The following is a 24,049-nucleotide window of genomic DNA, read 5'->3' on the forward strand; positions in this document are numbered from 1 at the left end:
TTTTTTCTTGATGAAGGGATTTTGCCCGAAACGTCAATTTCGCTGCTCGTTGGATGCTGCCTGAACTGCTGTGCTCTTCCAGCACCACTGATCCAGAATCTGGTTTCCAGCATCTGCAGTCATTGTTTTTACCTTGTTGATTCTAACACAATTTTAAAGGCTAACTCATTTTGATCACACTGGTTAACATCTACAAAAAATTAAGTCATAATTATATGTTGTCAACCTCAAGCCTACTGACCTCGAACTTGTTGTTCCAAGTTAAGGATGACGGTAACTGCCTGATGAAGAATAAGTAGTTTGGTTTGGGGTTTTTCACTCTTTAAATGAAGTTGACACATTCGCCCTAACTCTTTAAATGCTTCATTGATGTCTCTTACACGAAGACGCTCTCTTGCGTTATTTGCCATTCTCCTTTCGCGTTCCCTTTCTGCTTTTTGTTCAGGATTTAGGTCCTCGTCTTCATGATTACTATGCAGGAAAATAAAAATGTGATGCTAAATTGCAGCTCAGGAAAATTATGAGAGTTTTTTTTACTGAAACTACAACCAATAATTGCCATAAACAAAAGATAAGTAAACACTGACTTACCATGACCTTCCTCTAGACTGCATTTTTATGTCTTTTTTAGATCCTTCGTCATCTGATCTCTTCTCTTCAGATGAGAAAGAGTCATTTGTGTTCTCATCTTTCTCTTCTGTTTTCACTTCTGCTGGACCCAAAGCAGAAGACTGACTTTGCAAACTCGATAGTCCTGTCCAAAAATATAAGCACCCAGAGGTCAAATACTATTTCCGATAACAAGCTATATCATTTACTTGTGGAGATTTAGAGTTCAGTAAAACAATGTCATTTTGAATTAAGTTGCTGTAAAGAGATACCTCTGTAGTTATCCTGTGCCTGGTGATTTAATTCTGCACTTGAAGGAGGGACTGAATTGGGGATGATCGAATGGTTGCTATGGAGACTGACAGATTCATCCCGATGAGAGCCAACCTACAAAAGATGACAATTTATACTACTATTGCCTATGATTATCTATCATCTAGTCAATTTAAACATAAGAATGTAAAAGAGGATTATTACTCTGTTGCTTTGATACAATTTGTTTAATTGTTTTGATATGGAAATCTATAAAATTGAATTTGCACCTAATCAGAATACCCAATTTTGTCTAATTATCCATGGAATATATTAAAGCTGGCTCCACAAAAACGTGCAATATTGAGAAGCCACATAACTGTGACATAATTTCCAGATTTATAGTGAAGTAAAAACACAAATGCCAAATTTACAATGATATTAAAGTACACCTGAGAATCTTGCAAAGGATTAATGTGCTTAAGTTTTCTTTTACTTAATTTTCTACTTTGCCAAGTTAAAGTCCAGTCTCTGCATTATTTGCCTCAGACTGGAATACATGCCACAAACATTTCCAATTATATACAAATCAGTTAGTAAAAACTGAGCTATATAAAAAGAACTCCACTCTATCCAAGAGAAATAAAACTCAACCCAAATAGCTTGTGTCAGTCAGGGATAAGTTCTCAAATTTTGTGAGTACAACATCATTCAATAGTACCTAGAGGTATTCAGAGTGAGAATTTACTATGTGAAAAGTAAACAATGAAAATTAAATAGATGTGCAAATGATTTCTGGGGAGGTGTTGCCCTAATAGTATTATCCAGAGACCCAGGTAATGTTCTGGGAATTTGAATTCAAATCCCACCATAGCGCATGGTGAAGTTTGAATTCAATAAAAATCTGGAATTAAGAGTCTAATGATGACCATGAAACTATTATCATTGTCAGGGAAAATCTAGCCGGTTCATTAATGTACTTGAGGGAAGAAAACTGCTGTCCTTACCTGGTCTGGCCTACATTGAGTGTGCAGACCCACAGCAATGCGGTTGACACTTAACTGCCTTTTAGGGCAATTCTGGCAATAAATACTGGTCTAGCCAACAACATCCTACATACCATGAAGGTATATTAAAAAGATTTAATAAAATACCAATATAACTTTAATGCAGCACAAAAGTCACAGTGTTGATTTACTTCAATTCACTAGAACATATTCAAACATTTTTACACACAGCATCACGAAAATTGAAACGCCTTGTAAATCTGTTTGATTCAGTGTGAAATATAATATACAAAGTAAAATCCAAAGAAGATAAAATCATAAATGTTCACAGTCCACTATACAGAGCAAAAATGTGCTTTTATGCAATAACAAACTCAACATACGGTTTTATAATTTTTAGTAACTTTAACAGCTCATGATATTCTTAGTGTAGTAGACCATCCAATAGTCCTTCCAAGGAACATTACAAACCAAAACATGACACCCAGTTACTTAAACAGCTATTAAGCTTGCTTAGAGATAGTTATAAAAAATGTCTTAAAAGCAGCAACAATGGGGAAGATTCCAGATCTTAGGCCGAGGCAACTGAATGTGCAGTGACCAATTCTGCAGCAGAAATCAGAAATGCTCAAGATGCCAGAATTAGATGAGCACAGAAATGTTGGAAGGTGATGCAGTTAGAGGCAATTACAAATATAGAACAAGGCCATGGAGGAATCTTAAAACAAAGATAGAAATATTTAACAAGAAACCAACACAGATCATGAAGCACAGTGGTGGAAGGTAGATAAGATTTCCTGAAAAATAAGGCATGGCAGAAGAGGATTTGCATGACCTCCAGATTGTGGGGGGTACGGCCAGCCAGGAGTGCACTGGAAAAGGCAAGGCCAGGGTTAGAAAGGCAAAAATAAAGGTTTGAGCCGGAGGGCGCGGGGGGGTTAGCTGAGGCAAAATTGAAGGTGACCAATACTGTAAAGGTGAAAATAAGTCTTAAGTGATAACACGAATATATGGTCAGAAGTTCATCTTAGTGTCAAATATAATATCACAGTTGCAAATTGTTTTAGCTCAAGACAGAGATAGAGTCAGGTCTGCTTTAAAAGTGGCTACTTTTTCCTTCATTGTGCTACAAACACTCTCAGTCCAATATATTCAGGATAAGAAACTATTGTAAAATTCCATGAAGAATGAAATTTGGTCTTTTATGGGCCCTTTGCTACCAAAGATTCGTACAGGGATCAATAACAACAGCTTTAGTCTTTGCCTGTCTATGACTGTGGGAAATTTCTGCTTATCCAGTACTAGAAGTCCGATAAGTAATCGACTAATTAAAACAGCAGTACAGGTTCAAAGGTGATTTATTCCCATCCTGATGATGTGTACAATTACTGTGTAAAATACTTCTTCTTTTGTTCTCAAGTCATTATAGACTTAGGCTCAAGCTTGTTGGGACACCAAGTTATTGATACATAATCAAAAAGAATGGAGTACGATTTTCAGAGTTCTGAAGATTCAGCTCAAGATCTACGTATTCGGGTTCAGCCAAATGAGATCTTTAGAGGAATAAAGAGAAAACATACAATTAATATAACAACAAAGAGGACTGACCGTTGCAATATATGTGCATGAGGGACGGTGTTCTTCCTCAACTCCCACTGTTGCTCACCGAATACAGTGAAATAAGGAGAGTTTCAGTTGTCTTTTCTGCAGGTGGGTACTGGTTTGATGGATTAGGATGTGCAGACTAAATAATTCTGCATTTCTCATGGGAAATTGTTCAAAATTAGCTATATTGAAGATAAGCTTGCAACGTTCACAGTAATTAATACAGAAAACAGCTGTAACAGCAGTCTCAAATGAATTAATTAACAAGGAGTTCTACCTGAAAGCCCATAGCTTATGATATGGAAACTTAAATACAGGGTTAGGGAGATTTGAGAACTATAACCACTTTTAATAAAGAATTTGTTTTTGAGAAATACAAATGATCTGAAGCAAAGAATCTTCTAGTGGCAGGGAGCCAGAAAAATGTTCAAAGTATTACCAATTATGGAATAATTGATTCATCTGATCCAATAGTGAATACATAGGACTGGGGGCATTTCTAATAGCATACATGAATATCCACTTTTAAAAGAGATTCTCCCCAATTGGAAAAGGAAATAGAAACAATCAAGTTACTTCAAATGCACTGCCATAATTAATGTATGATTTGCACTCGAAAATACTGAGAATCCTGACAGAGTCTGGTATGGACCAGGCCAGACCTTCCTCAAACCATTGGAAGTAGCCCCGAAGCTAACTTTACTAGTTATTTTAAGCAAGAGTAAAGTGGATATTCTAGGAGAGAATCAGCTGGTCAAACCACTTAGTTTAAAACAAATCAGAATTTATTTACAAGATTACTGAATGAAACACACAATAGAAAACAGAATACTGAATAACTTAACCTATTCGAAAGCCTAACAGATCATCCCAATCTAACGATGCTGTTCCAATTATTGGCAACAATCTCCTAAACACCCCTTGGCACAAAAGGTAAAATAAACACAAGTTTTTACAGGATAGACATCAGGGAGAGAGAGTATCAGCCTGGACCCGCTTCTGGGCCCAGCAGCTTTTCCACTTTACAGAAAAAACAAACCAGACAGAAGGTGAGCTGGGGGAAGTGGCCACTTCCCTTTCACTGTACAAGTGTTGTTTTTAAACTTGAAAGCCTTCTGCCTGAGACATTCTCTGTCAGCTATTATCAAATTGGCTCTAAAACCCTTCAACCTCCAAACATTTTGGAGTCCTTGTCATTTACAACCTCTCTAAAACAAAACCAAGGACTGTGACTGCATAACTTTGTTAAAGGAGCAGCTTCATCACAAATCCAACAAATTGCAGAAGATATAGCAACTGAAATCTGTTTTCAATGTAACAGGAACACAATGTGCACCAAATCTCAGAAGAGACTAGTCACACAGAAGACTTTTAATAAAGTTATACATTTAGGGAAACAAAAAGAACTCTTGAAAGCAACAGGATATCAGGAAGGTTGTGAAAGTCTCTTAGTTTCATAAACTGCAACATGCAAAAGGTTCAACTCTCAGGGAATGATGTCCTTAATTCCAGAAAATAATTGACATTCATTTACCTTTACACTGCATTTTGTCTATTCAGGAAGACAAGCAAAGGTTTCTCTACAAAAAAAACAATGTCTTGCAAAAGCAAAAGAAAGCTAAGATTAAAAGAAGGATCCAATGGCATGGGAAACAAAAAGCCTTTCCAAGAGACTCTTGAAAACAGGAAAAAGAGGCTGTAACACATTAAGGGCACAGGGTTCTACAAACAATCAAGATTTGTAAACTCTCTAGGATTGTTTTGGTGCCTCTAGGGATTTACCATTAATCCTCAGAACATTATTGCGAGCTATCCACAAATGGAAAGAAGTTTCTTTGAACATAGAGTCATAGGGATGTATAGCATGGAAACAGACCCTCTGGTCCAACTCATCCATGCTGACCAGATATCCTAACCTAATCTAGTCTCATTTGCCAGCATTTGCCCCATATCCCTCTAAATTTTTGTATTCATATGCCCATCTGGATGCCTTTTAAATGTTGTTATTGTACCAACCTCCACCACTTCCTATGGCAGCTCATTTCATACACACATCACCCTCTGCATGAAAACGTTGTCCCTTAGGTCCCTTTTATATCTTTCCGCTCTCACCCTAAATCTATGCCTTCTAGTTGTGGACTCCCCCACCCCAGAGAAAAGACCTTGTCTATTTACCATCATGATTTTATAAACCTCTATAAGGTCACCCCTCAACCTCCGACACACCAGGGAAAACAGCCCCAGCCTATTCTGCCTCTCCCTATAGTTCAAATCCTCGAACCATGGCACAATTCCATTAGTTGTGAAAATACTGGAGATGAAGGGGTGGGTGGCGTGACACAGGTTGGAAGGCTGCTGCACTAAGTCATGATTGACTCATTTCAATAGCAAAAGGCCTGTTCCCTTTCCAATTGGCCAGTGGAAGGCAATATGCCTGGAGGATAGACTACAGCAAGATCGTGAAGGTGGGCAGCCATGAGGCAGGAAGCCAAGTGACGAAACCTCTAGCAATACACCCAACCAGAGCTGGAAATCCCAGTAATAATCCATGGTAGGCATTGAAGCAAGAAGCTGCTCATTGCAACAGAAATGGAGGATATGTACAAACATATATCTGAAAGGAGATACCCAGGTGAGGAAGGTGAGTCGAAGATAAAGCAACATGCCATGGTTCTGTACTTTTTGATAACCCAATATGGCAGTTGGGGATTCTGATGTTGCCAAGTTCAAAAGCTATCGTAGCTGGCAGGAACCAAAAGAATTAACTTTGGTTTGACAACATTAAGCTAAAGACAATGAAGACACTTTGATTTCCATAAACATATGATTTATTATCTACATAATCTATACTACAATTTCTATGTACCATAATGGATACCATAATGGAAACTGGAAGACAATTACTTCCCAAATCTTCATCTTACATATTAGATATTATAATTCTCTCGAGAAAGGAATCAAGTGTAGTACAATTTTGTATAATGTTGAATTTAGGATCTGTACTACAAAGTTCCGTGTCAGACAGGATGTAAATTTAAGGGTTTTACAATGAAGTCGACCTTGCAGAAGGCTCTAGCCTATGAAGATTTTCGTAGATAACAAAGATTCCACTGTATTTGCTCAAATGAGAGTTAATTATAGTAAAAATTTTGATTGATCCAATAAATAACCAACTCACCTGTCTAAGATAATTTCATTATTTTGTTTACTCATCTCAATGCATGAGCCCACCTTTGAGATGCTTTCATCATGAAGATAATTCGATGCATAGTCTTTCATCAGAAATCTCAACAAAGAAACATATCACAATATTTTTAGATATACCCAATTAAAAATGATGTGTTTGAGAAACAGAAACAGGTAATTAAACACTAAGCACCTTGTTACAAGCACTTACAGATTTTTAACTAATTTCAACCCTTTTATTAGTTGGGAATCAAAACAATGCATCAAAGTGAGTAAAGCCTCCCTAATTAAATGCTTTCATTTCCGACAGTAGCACAATGTCGAATTCTCTTTTCCTCACCCATCAGCCTATTTGAGACTATACAGCACTCCACTTTTTTAAAAACATTATCTCAATTCTATTGCACTTCATAAACACAACATCAAATGCTCCTGTTTGACACAAATTTCAAAGTTCATGAGCCACAACATTTCTATCATAAAATTGCGATTGGTTTGGACAACATGTTTGCATCATAATGCAGAAAACTGGTTGAGGAAAAATGTTAAAAACACGAATGAGAAACACAAGCAGACTGCACCAGTCCTGCAGCTTAGTTTCTGGAGCTAGACACCAGAGGGAATGCATTCCATATGATTTTCAATTGGATTAGGTTTCTGTGAAGACTTATTAAATACTCATTTTTAAAAATTTTCACAGAAGATTTGGTTATTTCCATCTTAGACTACGAGGTTACAAAATGAATTTCGGACTATTTTGCTGGAATAATAAAGCAAAAGTCAAATCAATGCTTCTGGGACCATATTAATATCAAAATCAAGCTAGGTAATATAATGTCAATGATCTATCACCAGGGTATAAGATTCTAAATTCTTTCCTAATATAAAAGCAAAATTCTGCCTGGAGAGTTAAAACAAAAGAGAGAGGTTAGAGAAGGTCTGCATGAGGGCCATCAAACATGGAATGGGTGACACTTTGCAGAACAACTTCGCTCAGTCCACAATTATGACTTTGATTTTTATGCTCACATTTCTGTCCTAGGTCTGTTATAGTCTTACAGTGAAGCTCATGTCATTTGGCACCTGATAACCTTCTGGACTCAAGTTCAACAGCTGTGATAGTTTAAATGCCATGAATGCATGTGCAAAGAAGTTGACATCACCTGGGAATGATAGAAAGCAGCAAACAGTTTCAAAGCTGCTGAATTGTACTTAGTTCCTCCTGCAAATTACCCGAGTGTCTGATACATCAATCATAGAACATTGTACAATTCAGTCCCAGTAACTCCTGTAAATCACCCCGAGGATCTGAATCTTCATAATTAATGATGACATTGAATCACACAACATGATACATTTACTTTGAACTCTGGAGAGGGGGGGTGGGGGGTGGGGGAGGTGGTTAGGTTTGCAGGCATGAAGGAGCTAAAGAAACCAAAAACCTCAATTTCATATAAGTAAAACTCTGAATGTGGAACCAGCAAGGTACTTTTGCATAAATATAACCTAGCCAGACAATCTCAAAAAAGGTATTTAATTTAAATCATGTCTATTCAAATATTAGATATTTCATCAAGGTATCATTAATATAGTCAGACAGTGCTAATTTTAGCCAATGTAAAAATATTTTGTGATGATAAATTTACTTCAGAAATATTTTCTGTGTGTGGGGGAGGCGGTCTAAGAATTAAAAGTACTTATAAGGAAGTAAAATGCTCTCAATTTCTTTGAGTGACAGAGCTATACCAAACTAAGGCCATTCGGCCCATGGTGTCTGCTTTGATATTCAATCATGGCTGATGTTTCTCAACCCCATTCCCCTCCCTGTAACCCTTGATCTTACCAAACAAGAACCTCTCTCTCTATACCTTAGATAGTGCACAGCCAATGATTTGGCCTCCATAGACCTCTGCAACAATAAGTTCTACACCCTGGCTGAAAAAACTGCTCATCTCAGATCTGAAGGGTCATCCCTTCACTTTGAAGCTGTGATCTCGGGCCCTAGTCTCTCCTACTAATGGAAACATCATCTCCACATCCGCTCTACATCCAGGCTTCTCCGTATTCTCTAAGTTTCAATTACATCTCCTCTCAGCCTTCTAAACTCCATTGAGTAAAGACACAGAGTCCTTAAAAGCTCCTCATAATTTATAAGCATTTTACCCGGGGATCATTCTTGTAAACCTCCTCTGGATCCCCTCCAGTGCCAGCACATCCTTAGACACGTACGGGGCCCAAAATGGTTCACAATATTCCAAATGCAATCTAACCAGAGCTTCATACAGCCTTTGCTGTACATCGCCTCTCTTGTATTCTACCCCTCTTGAACTGAATGTAAATATTGCATTTGATTTCCCAGTTGCCATGTAAGGTGGGATGGGTGTGGGTGGGGTGCTCTTTGGAGGGTCACTCTTTGGAGGGTCAGCATGAACTCGATAGGCTGAATATCCTGCTTCCACACTGTAGGAATTCTCTGACTTCCTCAAAGAATTGTAACTGATTTTTCAGGCATAACCTCCCCTTGACTCAGTCCTATTTTACCGTGCACTTCCAAGTCCTCCACAATCTCATCCTTAATAATGGACTCTGACATCTTACCAATGGCTGAGGACAGGCTAGCCAGCCTATAGTTTCCCATCTTCTGCCTCCCTCTCTTCTTAAACAGCGGTGTTACATTAGTCCCTGTTTTCCACCGACAGCCATCATTGCTACCCCCACCTATACGTTTCTTCTTCCTTGGGATGAATTTCTGCTGCGTCTCTCGAACCCTCTTCAGAAATTGCTGCCATTGCTACTTCACCATTTTCCAATCAACTCTGACCAGCTTCATCCTCATATCTTGGTAGTTACCTTTACTCAACAACAACTCAATGTTCTCCTTCTCAAATTGGAGGGTGAAATCTACCATATTATGTGTCACTGCTCCCTCAGGGTTACTTTATCTTCAGCTCCCTGATAAAGGTGCAACACATTTCCGGACCTGGCTTTTCTATTTTAATTTAGTTAGTTCTGAGCTTGATTTTTAAAACTTTTGTTCTGGTCTTTAGTTCGTAGCCTGTAATTATTTCCCCTATTTACCTTCAGTCTGAAAATAGCATGTAAATATACAGTCATATTAGTAGCTATCAAAGAATTTACAGTATACATATGATGTCACTCTTTTGTGCTGGGCCCCTGATCTTGAGCTACAATTTATCCAGTAAAATGATCTTGCAAATATCAACAGAAGCAAAAAGCACCTCTTCCCCTCTGCACTGACTTCCCACTTTGCCTTCAAATTCCCTGAACTATCTATTCACTTGGGCTGTGTCTCACTCTGGATACGATCTCTCCTTTCTGACCGTGCAAAATTTACTGATGAAATAATTAAATAAGTCTTTCATTCCATATCTATAAAGGTAATTCACCTTCCACAACACTAATAAAAAGACAATTACATTGTAGTCTTAGTTAACATCTTGAAAAGAAAACTGCCAACACAGTACATCTATCTATTAAAGCTTGTTAGCAGTGCAGATTCAATTTGCTCACTCCCAGTGAATCTCATAATCCCTATTTCTGTATGAAATCCTTTTCCAACCCACTCATGTAATGTTAGGTAATTTGTCTCACAGGAACATTAAACTCAATTAGTGAAGTCATTATTTTCCTGGCAGTAGCCTCAGGTAACTTGCATCATTTCGTTTCAGATGAAGTAGCAGTTTCCACAAGAGAAATCCATGCAGTAAATTTCAGTTTCCTTGTCCAAACTTTTGGAGAATATGAGCCTTTGGACAGTTAGTTTTAGTTGAGTAGGATTAGCTTTTTAATGATGTGTCTCTTTGTAATATAATATGCTAAGAAACTGCTAGCAAACTTTCTAAGTATTGCATAATGATGAAACATTTCAAGATTGCATTTACATTACACCCAGCAAAACATGTAGTTCGACTTCAGGTTCCAACCAAAATCTTGTTCACATTGTTCAGGTCCATTCTGACTGTAGCTGTAACAGATGAACTACCTTCATGGATATAATGTGACCGAACTTGTGGCCATCTGTTTAAACTATCCTGCTTGAAGTATGCTTTGACAAGTCATTTTTCTGCAAGCGATCTGAAAGTCTGCACAGTAATGCTTATTTCAGTCATCAGGGTGGCAAAGATATCACGAAAGTAATTAGGAACTGAAGTCTGTCAGTAAAACCTGTTATCTGTCATATTCAATGGGTAATGGAAGGCAATCGTTGAGCATAATTTAATCGTTAGCAGTAAAGAAAGGTCAAACTAGTCTGAGGGTGTACAGTACTGAATCAATAAACAATGCAGAACCATTCACTGCAAATAGGAATACTTTCCAAATGCTACCTAGAACAAATTTAAATATTGTGGATGGTGGCTATTATCACCACTTCAACACACCACCTTGTTCCCTGGCCAACATCTTTGTCTCAGGCTTGCTGAAGTGCTCCAGTGAAGCTCAGTGCAAGCTAAAAGAACAGCACCTCATTTTCCACTTGGGAACTCTAAAGCCTTCTGGACTCAATACTGTATAGAGTTCAACAATTTTAGGGTTTGAGGCATCATCTCCCATGTCCCAACTCCCACACACCATGCCTTGTTATCATATGATCTGTGATTACACACAACCCATTGTTAGCCACTAATAGTCCCCATTAGTAGCTATTCATTCTCCTAGGCTGATCGGTGTCCACTCTTTTTGTCTGTCTGACTGTTCTTCTCTCTCTTTGAGGTCGATCTCCATCTATCTTTTACTCCTTATCCACACCCTATCTTCTGCATAAAAAACTTTTCCTAGCTACTATCAGTTCTGATGAAGGGTCATAGACCCAAAGCATGAACTGATTTCTCTCCAGATAAAAATCAAATAACACCAGGTTATAGTCCAACAGGTTTAATTGGAAACACACTAGCTTTCGGAGCGACGCTCCTTCAACAGGTGATTGTGAAGGGCTCGATCGTAACACAGAATTTATAGCAAAAATTTGCAGTGTGACGTAACTGAAATATACATTGAAATATCTCCAGATATGCTGCCAGACTGCTGAGCTTTGAGAAATTTCCGTTTTTGTTAAGGGTCAGTAATATTTTAGCAAATAGCTGCAATGACCATTGATTTAGCAGTAATGCAACATATTTCGGGCTCTACAGATAATTTATCCCAAGGTTTTAACGATCAACTGAATTTTCATGTGGTGAGGCCAATTTTAAAAGAATACAACCTGCTGGAAGTGTTGAAAAGGTCACTTGCCATTCGGGCAAGTTATTTAGTTTTATTATTTGAAAAATGGAGTGAAAATAACACACCATTCAAGAAAATGAAAAGACGAGTTATATTTTAAATACATTGAATGGATTTGTAAATAATTTGTTAACTTTATTATGAACTACAGATCATTTTAACATGCAATGATAAAGGTGTTAAATGCTAAATAGAACTTAAGAATCTACAAAGAAATTACTGAACAATAAAATAATTGAAGATTTCAAAGTATAATTTGAAAGGGGGGAGGGATCAGTAATGAATCCAACAATTTGTATTTAAAATATTACAACTAGCTATGTTGTATTTTTGTACCATTCCTAAAACTGGCACAATTCAATATAAAACAGAAAAGCCTCCACGAGAATACAAAGCTGAATGCAAAGATCATTCACTATCTATTTGCCAAATCTCCAAAAAGGACCACTTCAGTAAATGTGAAATGTGAAACATAAAATTAGTACTTTAGAAATACAGTACAAAAGCTAGAGTTACTCATGAACAAACATTGTTTAGAACACATGGGGGCGCCTTAGCTTCAAAATTGCAACCAGTCACTTAAACACAGTACTTCTGTAGAGATCCATTTTCAATGGTCATAATACACAAACAAAACATTTAAAAACATACATTAAACCAAAATAAAAACTGGAAAATTTATCATTTAAAAATTTTTGCCTCAAAAATGTTTTAGGATTACCTATAAATCAGAGTTTCTGACTGTTTTAAGTGCAGGCCGCATAAAGTTGTACAGAAAGAATGGCCCTTGCAACTGAGGCTCCTCAACCAAACAGGATGCAACTGACACTGCTGAAAGTTGTCCCATATCCCCATGACTTTCTCAGCAGACTCAAACGATGAGAAAACCGGAAAAATTCAGCAGGCACTAGGAACTGATAGGTTATTTTGCATTGAGAACATACAAATAAATTAGCTAATAAAATGAATACAGTTGCACATGAATTACAATTGTACTTGGTTTGTACAAAAAGCAAAAGTTCAGTAGAACACTACCAATGGAAAATGGGATAGTCTTTTCAGCAATATCACAATCAACATCACAATATTTCAAAGGAGAACTTTTAATAATTTACAGTATGAGGCAAGTTCTGTGGACAGTAGCAAAAAATTACATGAATTGCAGACACTAAATTCCAAATAAAAAACCTTGCAATGTTTTCAATCTGCCCAAGCCTACTTCTAACTTGTAAGAAACGTTCAGTCTTTATTCCTGTCATAGTTTACCTCAAGATGCTCCCCTTCTAGCTTTCAAAAGCCCAGATCAAGGTTAGAAAGTGGTGTGTGATTCTAAGAGGGTACACCAACCAATGAAAGGCAGAGGATACAAGAACCATACAGCTTCTGAAGCAGGCTGCATGAAAAAACAGTAATCTGCACTGTTCTGCAAAATTGCAATTCACAGAAATTAGATGGAGGGAAACTCCCTGCATTAAGATTGCTGAAAACAAACGTTAACACAATCTGCCATGATATTTACAATAATTAAACCTTTTAAGCTGCAAGAATTGAATTTCAATCCTTTTTGCCATCAACTACAACTAAGGAGGAACAGACCATCCATCCCTTTGAACCTGCTCCACCATTCAACAAAATCAAGACTTATTTTGATTTGGTCTTAGCTCCACTTTTCTGACTGCTCCTAAAACATTCAAGTCCCTTGTATATCACTAATCCATTGAGCTCAGCCTTGGATAAATTTAAAGCTTCCACTTTTGGAGGTGGTGTAGTGGTAATGATATTGGACCAATAATCCAGAACCTCTGGCTAATATTTTGGGTACATGGTTTTGAAACCCACCATAGGTAAAACTTGAACTCAACAGAAATCTGGAATGAAGAACTCGCCGAAGGATGACTAGGTAACCACAAACACTTGTTGCAAACTCCACCTGATCCTTGAGGGAAGGAAATCTGCCTTTCTTACTTGGTCTGGCCTCCATTCAACCTCAGACCCCTAGCAATGCACTAAACTACTGTCAGGGCAATTGGGAATAGGGAAGAAATACTAACCTAGCCAGTTACAGCCACGTCAGATCAACAAATAATAAAATTCCACATTCTAACGTTCCACATTACTTCGAAGGGAAATAATTCTCATTACTGTCTTAAAAGGAAGACCTCTTATTCTTAAACCACGTCCTTAGTTTTAGTCTACAGTACAAAATGAAACATTTGCCAGGTGTCCACTTTATTCAGACCTCTCAAGATCTTATCAATTTTAACAAGATCACATCTCATTCTGCTAAACCTCTACAGGAATAAGCCTAACCTGTTCAACCTCTCTCTTGAAGATAAATCCTTTTCATCCCAGGAATGAGTTGAGGGAAACCATAAGACACAGGAGCAGAAATTAAGCCATTCAGCCCATTGAGTCTGCTCTGCCATTCAATCATTTCTGATCCTCAACCCTTGATCCCCTTGGTATCAAGTCTTAAATATACCCAATGACCTGGCTTCCACAGCCTTTTATGCCAAGGAATACCACACATTCAGCACTCACAGGCTGAAGAAGTTTCTCCTTATCTCCGTTCTAAAAAGTCTTCCTATTACTAAGGCTGTGCCCTAGGGTCCTAATCTTTCCTACCAATGCAAACAACTTCCTAACAACTACTCTGTCCAGGCCATTCAGTATTCTGCAAGTTTCAATTAGATTCCCCCTCATCCTCCTAAACTCCAAGTTGAGATCCGGAATTCTCAAATGTTCCTTATATGTTAAACTTTTCATTCCTGGGACCATTCTCGTGAACCTCCTCTGAAGACACTTCAGGGCCAGTACATCCTTCCTGAAATATAGGGCCCAAAACTGCACCCAATATTCCAAATGTGGTCTGACCAGAGCCTTATAGGGCCTCAGAAATACATCACTGCTTTTATATTCAAGTCCTCACAAAACAAATGCTATCATTGCATTTGCCTTCCTAACTACAAATTCAACCTGCAAGTTTAGCTTCAGAGAATCCTGGACTAGAACTCCCAAGTGTCTTTGCACTTCTGACTTCTGAATTTTCTCCCCATTTAGAAAATAGTCCACATCTCTAGTCTTCCTAGCAAAGTGCATGATCTCACACTTTTCCATGTGGTACTCCATCTGCCACTTCTTTGCCCACTGTCCTAATCTGTCCAAATTCTTCTGCAGCCTCCCTGCCTCCTCAATTTAGCTGTCCCTCTACCTATCTTTGTAGCATCTGCAAACTTAGCCAGAATGCCCTCGGTTCCTTCATCTAGATTGTTAATGTATCAAGTGAAAAGTTGTGGTCCCAACAGTGAGCTTTATGGGACATCATTTGTGACCAGCTGCCATCTTGAGAAAGATCCTTTTTATCCCCACTCTCTGCTTTCTGCCAGACAGCCAAGCTTCTATCCATGCTAGCATCTTGCCAATGCAATCATACTTTTTCTCAAAGATGTGATCTCAATATGTGGTCTCACCTATGCTCTGTACAGCTGCTGTAAAACATCCATACTTCACTCCCATAATAGATTAAATAGACAGATATTGGACAAATTATTTTGGGAGCATCTCTCTTGTTGCTTGCAATTTCTCGATCTTTATTTCTCAGCTCACTGCCTTTATTATATGGATTTTGTTTCCCCAACTGTGGGTTAAGAGTTCAATAATGCAATAAATTTTAACCAGAGCCTCAGTCGGGCATGCCGGCACACTATTTAACACAGGGCATCAATGCAATATTCAGCCCAATCTTTAAAAGTAACATGCTGCAGATGGCGGAAATCGGAGATTAAAACAGTTCAGATTGAAAATACTTGGCAAGTCTCACAACATCCGTTCTGTCAACCTGAAATATTAATTTTGGTAGTCTCTCAGATGTTCAAACATCGACAGTATTTCCATTATTTTCTGTTTAATTTCAAGTCATATTCATTTGACATCCACACATCTATCATCAGTAAAAATCTCAAGAAATTAGAACTAAAATCTGGGCTGATCATTACCACCCACCCCAACAAAATGCAGCTCAACTGTCACTGTCCCATTTCTTCACTAATTGAGATTTGCAATTTCGCACAAGGTTGAAAATAAATTTATAGCCACTGAGACAAATATATTTTCAGATTTTCTGAAGCATTGTTTTGTAAGTAGCAGTTGCCAAATCACTGTCATTTTGAATAACCTAAATTGTCTGAAGGAGTCACGTGTCATTTCTCCAATGCCTGTTTAGCATCCGCATGGCACAAGTCAGGAGTATTATGGAAATTTCTACATGCCTAGATGAATGCAATTCCAAAAATACACATGAAGCTTGACATCATCCAGGACAAATCATTTTGTTTGATTGGCACCACATCTACCATCTTCACTATCAGTGTACAGGGGAAACAATAAGTCCCAACTACAAGATTCACTGTAGCAACTTTAACAAGCTGCTTTAGCATCACTTATTAAACTGCAACATCTACCACCTAGAAGGGCAAAGACAGTAGATGTATAAGAATACCACCATCTGAATATTTCCCTCCAAGCCACACATCATCCAGACTTGCAACAAAATTATCGTTCTTTCATTGTCACTGAGCCAAAATCCTGGAACTCCCTTCCTCACAGCACAGGGGTGTCCCTACAACAAACAATCAACAGCTATAAAAGTCATCTCATCATCACCTTAACGGCAAACAGGGATAGGGAAATAGGCTTTGACGATGACACAAAGAAATAAAAACTCAATTAACAATGCTCAATTCATTTAGGGTTGAGAGTGATCAACTTTTAGATACAAAGGAGATCAATGGATATGGGTATAGAGTGGGAAAATAAAATTGAGGTAGATAATAGAGGAGATGATGTGAAGCATCACATTAGCTGCTCCTGCCCTATGTCTTATGGCCTTATGTGAAACACACTGGGCCAGATTTCCTAAGTGGTAATTGCACACTGATTGCCACTCCAATTCTTCATTTCACAAAAGAAGGGAGCTCCACATTTCCAAGTAAACCCAAGCTCCTTCAGAAATGTGGAGCCATAGTGCCTTTCTGATAGTCCTTTTGTAATGGTGAACTGTTGGGCAGGGGGCAGTAACAAATCATACCCACTTTTCATAGCAGTCAGCTGGTGCATTCTGAAATGTAAAGATCCTGCCAGTCACTTCGATAGCTGTTGTTAAATGGCATATTCATAACGAAAGAATGAAGTTAGAGTACTGGGAAGGAAGAGAGTGCCAGGAGGGATTGGTGCCAAGTGGGTAGCAGTAGGATGCCAAGTTGCAAGGTGGCAAGGAGCCCAGGTAAGTGATGCAGTGTTATGGTAGGTTTTTGTATGAGAAATATGACCCAGCAGTGACAGAGAGGATGGTGAGTGTTAGGTTCGGTGGTGATGGTGTGGGAGATGGTCATTGGTTCCGCCTGATGGGAGGGTTGGGTGGAAGTGCAGAGCAGCAGAAGGGTTTTTGGAAATGGGGGAAGAATGTCCTGCAGGCATGGCGGGGGGGGGGGGGGGGGGGGGGAGCTAAGTATGAAGTTAGTTGATTAACTACTCTATACATTTAATAATTTTATCTAGCCTATTTACTTAATTGCATTGGAATTCTGAATTAAATGGAGACTTTCAGAGTGTTCTGGACATAGAGGAATTATCCAATGCAATATTCAATTTCCCAGGCAGTTCCTTTGGAATCTTTCCTTGGAACTCCCCACACACAACTCCCATCTATGGTAGAATAACAACTATTGCATCATTAGAAAATCTGCAACTTGGGAAGAAAGGACATGTTCTTTGCTCTGTAACGCAAGAATATATTACAAAATTATTATACTACTGATAGTTCAGCAAAGTCTTTTTCTTTAACTTTAAACAGATATTATTGCAAACACAATCAATTTCAAGTTGAGTACAATATCTAGGTTAGATATAGAAAACATGCACTTTTAAGAGGTGGCTTAGTAGCCCTTAATAGCTGCTGCAGTGTAAGTTTTATCCCCTTTACCTTGTCTTTTGTGAAACTACTTGCCATATAGATAGAACTGCTTTTCAGAGCAACTGGCAGGAATGTTACAAAAGTTACATCAGCTTAACTCAGTAATCACTCATTGCTTGTAGATATTGAAAGTATGGAGCCACAGCCAGTACTAGACAACACACCAGCTCAGGACTGAGAATATTGTAAGTTTGGATGAAAGCACATTAAATCAAAGTTAAGTCTTCTGTTTTGGTGGTCAAGATAGACAATAAAAGATTTGGAGGACTGTTCCAATAGAAGTAGCACACTCAGGATGGCTTGGTCAATCTTCCTCTATCAACTAAATCTATTTGTAAAAAAGAGTTATTGTTGCAGAACACCTGCATTTGCATAAGATTTTGCACTTCAAAACTTTTTAGTCCTTTAAAAAAATTTGAGGTAACTATGCAAATACAGTAATATCAAAGGAATCAGGTATATGAACAAAAGGAAACATTGGGTAGAAATTCTGCGAAACTTGGCTTTCATTACTTCATGGGAGTTCAGTTGTCAATTCCCTCTAAACAGGAACCATCGCTTTTATTCTAACCTTAATAACATAGCAAAATGTGGCTGGTCTACATAAACATAACAGGTGTTCAAACGGTTCTTTGTCTCAGAGTAGCAGTCTGTTCTGCAAGGCCAGATAGTTCAACTCATTAGCATACAGCTGACAGTCTGCAGTTTGGGTGGTGAACTGGAGCACTGATGACATTTGTCTACATTTCACGGTTGTTTCAAAAATCTCTTTGAAATAAAAGCACAGTGCCAACAAAATTCAACACCTGTTCTCAAAAAACATAATATAACCCGTCTCCAAGTTATACACGACATACATATATTAGGTGGGGTGACAATGCAAACAGGTTTTAACTCTTATGAAATGGAACACATTGAAACCTTCACCGATTTCCTTTCCTAATTTCCTAAAGTCAGTTATTCCTTGCTGCGTATAAATCCGTGAATTACAAACTTGAGTCACCTGGGAAGTTTCAAGAAACTTGTTCAAACAACTGAATTTAAAAAAAAAACAGAATAACTTTGGATGATTTGCTGACCTTTTAACATTTAGAGCTTCTTTACATGTTTACTTATTTGTTGTTTAGCTCATTTAAACAAAACCTATGCATTGAATTCTTACTTGCAAACAAAATGCCTTGATATTGTATTCAAGTCATCAGTTGGAAACGAGTCCTTTTATGTTACATTGATTGTCAAATGCCATTTTTTTCATTTAGTACGGAAAATAATTCATCCACCACAGCGACCCCAATTTCCACCAACATTGCTAAAAGAAAAATCATTCATTCATCTCAGATAGCAGTTAAACAGCCCTTGTGATCTGACTGGAACCTAGCAGTAGGAAGTGTACCATAGGAAGCCAACAAAGTTTCATTCTCCACCTTTATCCCATTGGCTTGTGTGATGCAGTGGTAGTGCCCCAACCTCTATGCTGGTAGACCTAGGTTCAAGTCTCACCTGGTTCAGAGGTGGGTAATAACATCCCTAAATATCCAACCCTATTCTAACTTTCCTGAGGAAATATCTTGCTATTACTGGATTTAGCATCCTCCCTGAAATCAGATTTTTGAAGCTTCCTATCCCTAGCACTGTCTAAACAGAATCAATGAGCTACAATGTGTCTCAAATTTAAGAATTTATTTGTTGAATTTGTAGTTGTGACATTTCTCCTGTCCTCTGCAATGCTTTGCAACTGATTTTCCAGATCTGAGTCAATTTTTGGGTAAAATCTGTAGTCATGGCAATTATTTCATATAGGTTAATTCACCTATGTTAATCACTTTTCATTTTAATGCCAAGATTACACAGTAAGATATGTGACAATGCTGCCCTTTAAACAAGCTCATGCTGTCCTTGATTTTTTTCAAAGGGGGTGTAAAGTCAGTGGCGCCAAAATGGCTAACAGACACTGCTAAGGGCAACAACCAGAGGAAGCCTTTAGGTGTTTTTTAAAAACAGTTGTACAATGAAAGGGGGTTGGCCAGTTCTCCCATTTCAGCTTTTGTTTCTAGTTTGGTTTTAGTTTAGCAGAGAATCAAAAACTGTTGGGGACTCAAATAAGCAGCTACAGTGAAAAGAGGTTCCATATTTCAACAGTGGTCTTGCCTGGACTTTTTCTCTGAATTCTCTCCTGCCTGTAAGAACTTGTGTTTGAATATACCTTTTGCCAAGGGGTGTATTTATGGGAATTGGAACAGCTTCATTAGGTTGCGATAGAGTTGGTTGGGTTATCAAATAAGTTATTATTCTAAATTCAGTGTTAAGATCATAAGACATAGGAGCATAAATTTGTCCATTCAGTCCATCGAGTCTGCTCTATCATTCAAACATGGCTGATATGTTCCTCAACACCATTTTCTCCTTGTAACCCTTGATCCCCATGATACTCAAGACCTTATCTATCTCAGTCATAAATATACTCAATAACCTGGCCTCCACAGCCCTCTGTGGCAATGAACTCCATACATTCACCACTCTCTGGTGGCTGAAGAATTTTCTCCTTATCTCCATTTTAAAAAGTCGCCCCTTTATCCTAAGGCTGTGCCCTCAGGTGCTAGTCTCTCCTACCAATGCAAACAACTTCCCAAAATCCATTCTGTCCAGGCCATTCAGTATTCTGCATGTTTCAATTAGATCTCCCCATATCCTTCAAAATTCAATCGAGTTTAGACCCAGAATTTGCGAATGTTTCTCATATGTTAAGCTTTGCATTCCTGGGACCATTCTCGTGAACCTGCTCCAGACACACTCCAGGGCCAATACATCCTTTCTGAGCTATGGGGCCCAAAATCGTGCACAATCCTTTAAATGTGGCCTGACCAGAGCCTTATAAAGCCTCAGAAATACATCACTGCTTTGACATTCAAGACCTCTTAGGATGACAAATGCAATAATGGTATTTATTCTAACTACTGACTTAATCTGCAAGTTTACCTTCACAGAATCCTGGACTAGAACTCCCAAGTCTCTTTGCACTTCAGACTTCTGAATATTCTCCCCATTTAGAAAATAGTCCATGCCTCTAGTCTTCCTACCAAAGTGCATGATCTCACAATTTTCCACATTGCACTCCATCTACCAATTCTTTGCCCACTCTCCTAACCTGTCCAAATCCTTCTGCAGCTTCCCTGCCTCTTCAATGCTATCTGTTCCTCTACATATCTTTGTATTGTCTGCAAATGAAGCCAGAATGCCCTCAGTTCCTTCATCTAGATTGCTACTATACGAAGTGAAAAGTTGTGGTCCAACACGGGGCCTTGCAGAACACCACTTGTCACCAGCTGCCATCCTGAGAGAGACCCTTTTATCCTCACTCTCTACCAGACAGCCAGGCTTCTATCCATGCTAGCACCTTGCCTCTAACACCATGGTCCTTATCATACGCAGTAGCCTCCTGTGCGGCACTTTGTCAAAAGCCATCTTGAAGTCCAAGTAGATAGTCCATTGGCTCATTACTTCTTCAAAGAATTCTGGCAGATTTGTCAGGCATGACCTCCCTTTGATGAAACCATGCTGACTTTGCCCTATTTTACCATTCATGTCCAAGTATTCAGAAATCTCATCCTTCACAAAGATTCCAGGGTATTATATATGACTGAGATTAGGCTAATCAGTCTGTAATTTACTCCCTTTAGAAACAGGGGTGTCATTTTAGCAATTTGCCAGTCCTCTGGGACTTTCCCCGAATCTAGTGATTCCTGAAAGTTCACCACGAACACCTCCACTATCTCTTCAGCTATCTCCCTCAGAACTCTGGGGTGTAGCCCATCTGGTCCAGGTGATTTATCCAGCTTCAGGCCATTCAGCTTTTCCTTGGTGAGGGCCACTATACTTAGCTCTGCACCCTCACTCTCTTGAATTTCTTCTACATGTCTTCTACAGTGAAGACTGACATGAAGTAATCACTCAGTTCTTCAGCCATTTCCTTGTTCTCTACAACTATCTCTCCAGTGTCATTTTCCAGCAGCCCAATGTCCACTTTTATTCTCTTTTGCCCTTTATATATCTAAAGAAACTCTTGCAGTTTTCCTTTATACTAATAGCTAGCTTACCATCATATTTAATCTTCTCTCTCCCTATATCTTTCTTTGGTGCCGTGTTGGTCTTTGCAACCTCTCAATCCTCTGGTTTTCCAGTGCCCTTCACCACATTATTTGCTTTCTCTTTTGCTTTTATGCTATTCCTGACTTCCCTGGTCAACCATGGTTGCCTCATCCTGCCTGTACCATGCTACATTTTGTTGTGGTTCTGTTCGCCGAGCTGGAAGTTTCTGTTGCAAACGTTTCGTCCCCTGGCTAGGAGACATCATCAGTGCTCTGGAGCCTCCTGCGAAGCGCTTCTTTGATGTTTCTTCCGGTATTTATAGTGGTCTGTCCTTGCCGCTTCCGGGTGTCAGTTTCAGCTGTCCGCTGTAGTGGTTGGTATATTGGGTCCAGGTCGATGTGTTTGTTGATGGAGTTTGTGGATGAATGCCATGCCTCTAGGAATTCCCTGGCTGTTCTCTGTCTGGCTTGCCCTATGATAGTAGTGTTTTCCCAGTCGAATTCATGTTGCTTGTTGTCTGAGTGTGTGGCTACTAGGGATAGCTGGTCGTGTCATTTCGTGGCTAGTTGATGTTCACGTATGCGGATTGTTAGCTGTCTTCCTGTCTGTCCTATATAGTGTTTTGTGCAGTCCTTGCATGGTATTTTGTAAACTACATTAGTTTTGCTCATGTTGGGTATTGGCTCCTTTGTTCTAGTAAGTTGTTGTCTGAGCGTGGCTGTTGGCTTGTGTGCCGTTATGAGTCCTAAGGGTCGCAGTAGTCTGGCTGTCAGTTCTGAAACGCTCCTGATGTATGGTAGTGTGGCTAGTCCTTTTGGTTGTGGCATGTCCTCATTCCGTGGTCTATCTCTTAGGCATCTGTTGATAAAGTTGCATGCATATCCGTTTTTGGCAAATACCTTGTATAGGTGTTCCTCTTCCTCTTTTCGCAGTTCTGGTGTACTGCAGTGTGTTGTAACTCTTTTGAATAGTGTCCTGATGCAGCTTCGTTTGTGTGTGTTGGGGTGGTTACTTTCATAGTTTAGGACTTGGTCTGTGTGTGTTGTTTTCCTGTGTACCCTTGTGGTGAATTCTCCGTTCGGTGTTCTCTGTACTATCACGTCTAGGAATGGGAGTTGGCTATCCTTTTCTTCTTCTCTCGTGAATCGGATTCCTGTGAGTGTGGCGTTGATGATCCGATGTGTTTTTTCTATTTCCGTGTTTTTGATGATTACAAACGTGTCATCGACATATCTGACCCAGAGTTTGGGTTGAATTTGTGGTGGGGCTGTTTGTTCTAACCTTTGCATAACTGCCTCTGCTATGAGTCCCGAGATTGGTGATCCCATGGGTGTTCCGTTGATTTGTTCGTATATCTGATTGTTGAATGTCAAGTGTGTAGTGAGGCACACGTCCAGTAGTTTAAGTATGCCGTCTTTGTTGATAGGTTTCGCCTCCTGTTTTCTGTTCTGTATGTCCAGTAGGTTGGCTATTGTTTCTCTGGCTAGGGTTTTGTCAATTGAAGTGAACAGTGCTGTCACGTCGAATGAGATCATGGTTTCTTCTTTGTCTATGTGTGTATTCCTGATGGCGTCCAAGAATTCCTGTGTTGATTGTATGGAGTGTTAATGTAGTTTACAAAATACCATGCAAGGACTGCACAAACCACTATATAGGACAGACAGGAAGACAGCTAACAATCCGCATACGTGAACATCAACTAGCCACGAAATGACACGACCAGCTATCCCTAGTAGCCACACACTCAGACAACAAGCAACATGAATTCGACTGGGAAAACACTACTATCATAGGGCAAGCCAGACAGAGAACAGCCAGGGAATTCCTAGAGGCATGGCATTCATCCACAAACTCCATCAACAAACACATCGACCTGGACCCAATATACCAACCACTACAGCGGACAGCTGAAACTGACACCCGGAAGCGGCAAGGACAGACCACTATAAATACCGGAAGAAACATCAAAGAAGCGCTTCGCAGGAGGCTCCAGAGCACTGATGATGTCTCCTAGCCAGGGGACGAAACGTTTGCAACAAAAACTTCCAGCTCGCGAACAGAACCACAACAACGAGCACCCGAGCTACAAATC

The 24,049-nt window shown here is 39.1% G+C and overlaps 1 protein-coding gene across 5 annotated transcripts in view; it reads right to left on the reverse strand.

Annotated features, from left to right (window-relative positions):
- Nucleotides 1-24,049, reverse strand: part of tcf12 (transcription factor 12) — a 332,010-nt gene that overhangs the window by 13,643 nt on the left and 294,318 nt on the right. For all 5 annotated transcript variants that reach the window (XM_060853127.1, XM_060853128.1, XM_060853126.1 and 2 more), the window contains 3 exons: nucleotides 882-996; nucleotides 592-754; nucleotides 242-471 (listed from right to left, as the gene is read on the reverse strand). In XM_060853127.1, coding sequence (XP_060709110.1) covers nucleotides 242-471; nucleotides 592-754; nucleotides 882-996 — 508 coding nt within the window. The remainder of the gene's footprint in view (nucleotides 1-241; nucleotides 472-591; nucleotides 755-881; nucleotides 997-24,049) is intronic.

Source organism: Hemiscyllium ocellatum, chromosome 39 (genome assembly GCF_020745735.1).
Source record: "Hemiscyllium ocellatum isolate sHemOce1 chromosome 39, sHemOce1.pat.X.cur, whole genome shotgun sequence".
NCBI lineage: Eukaryota > Metazoa > Chordata > Chondrichthyes > Orectolobiformes > Hemiscylliidae > Hemiscyllium > Hemiscyllium ocellatum.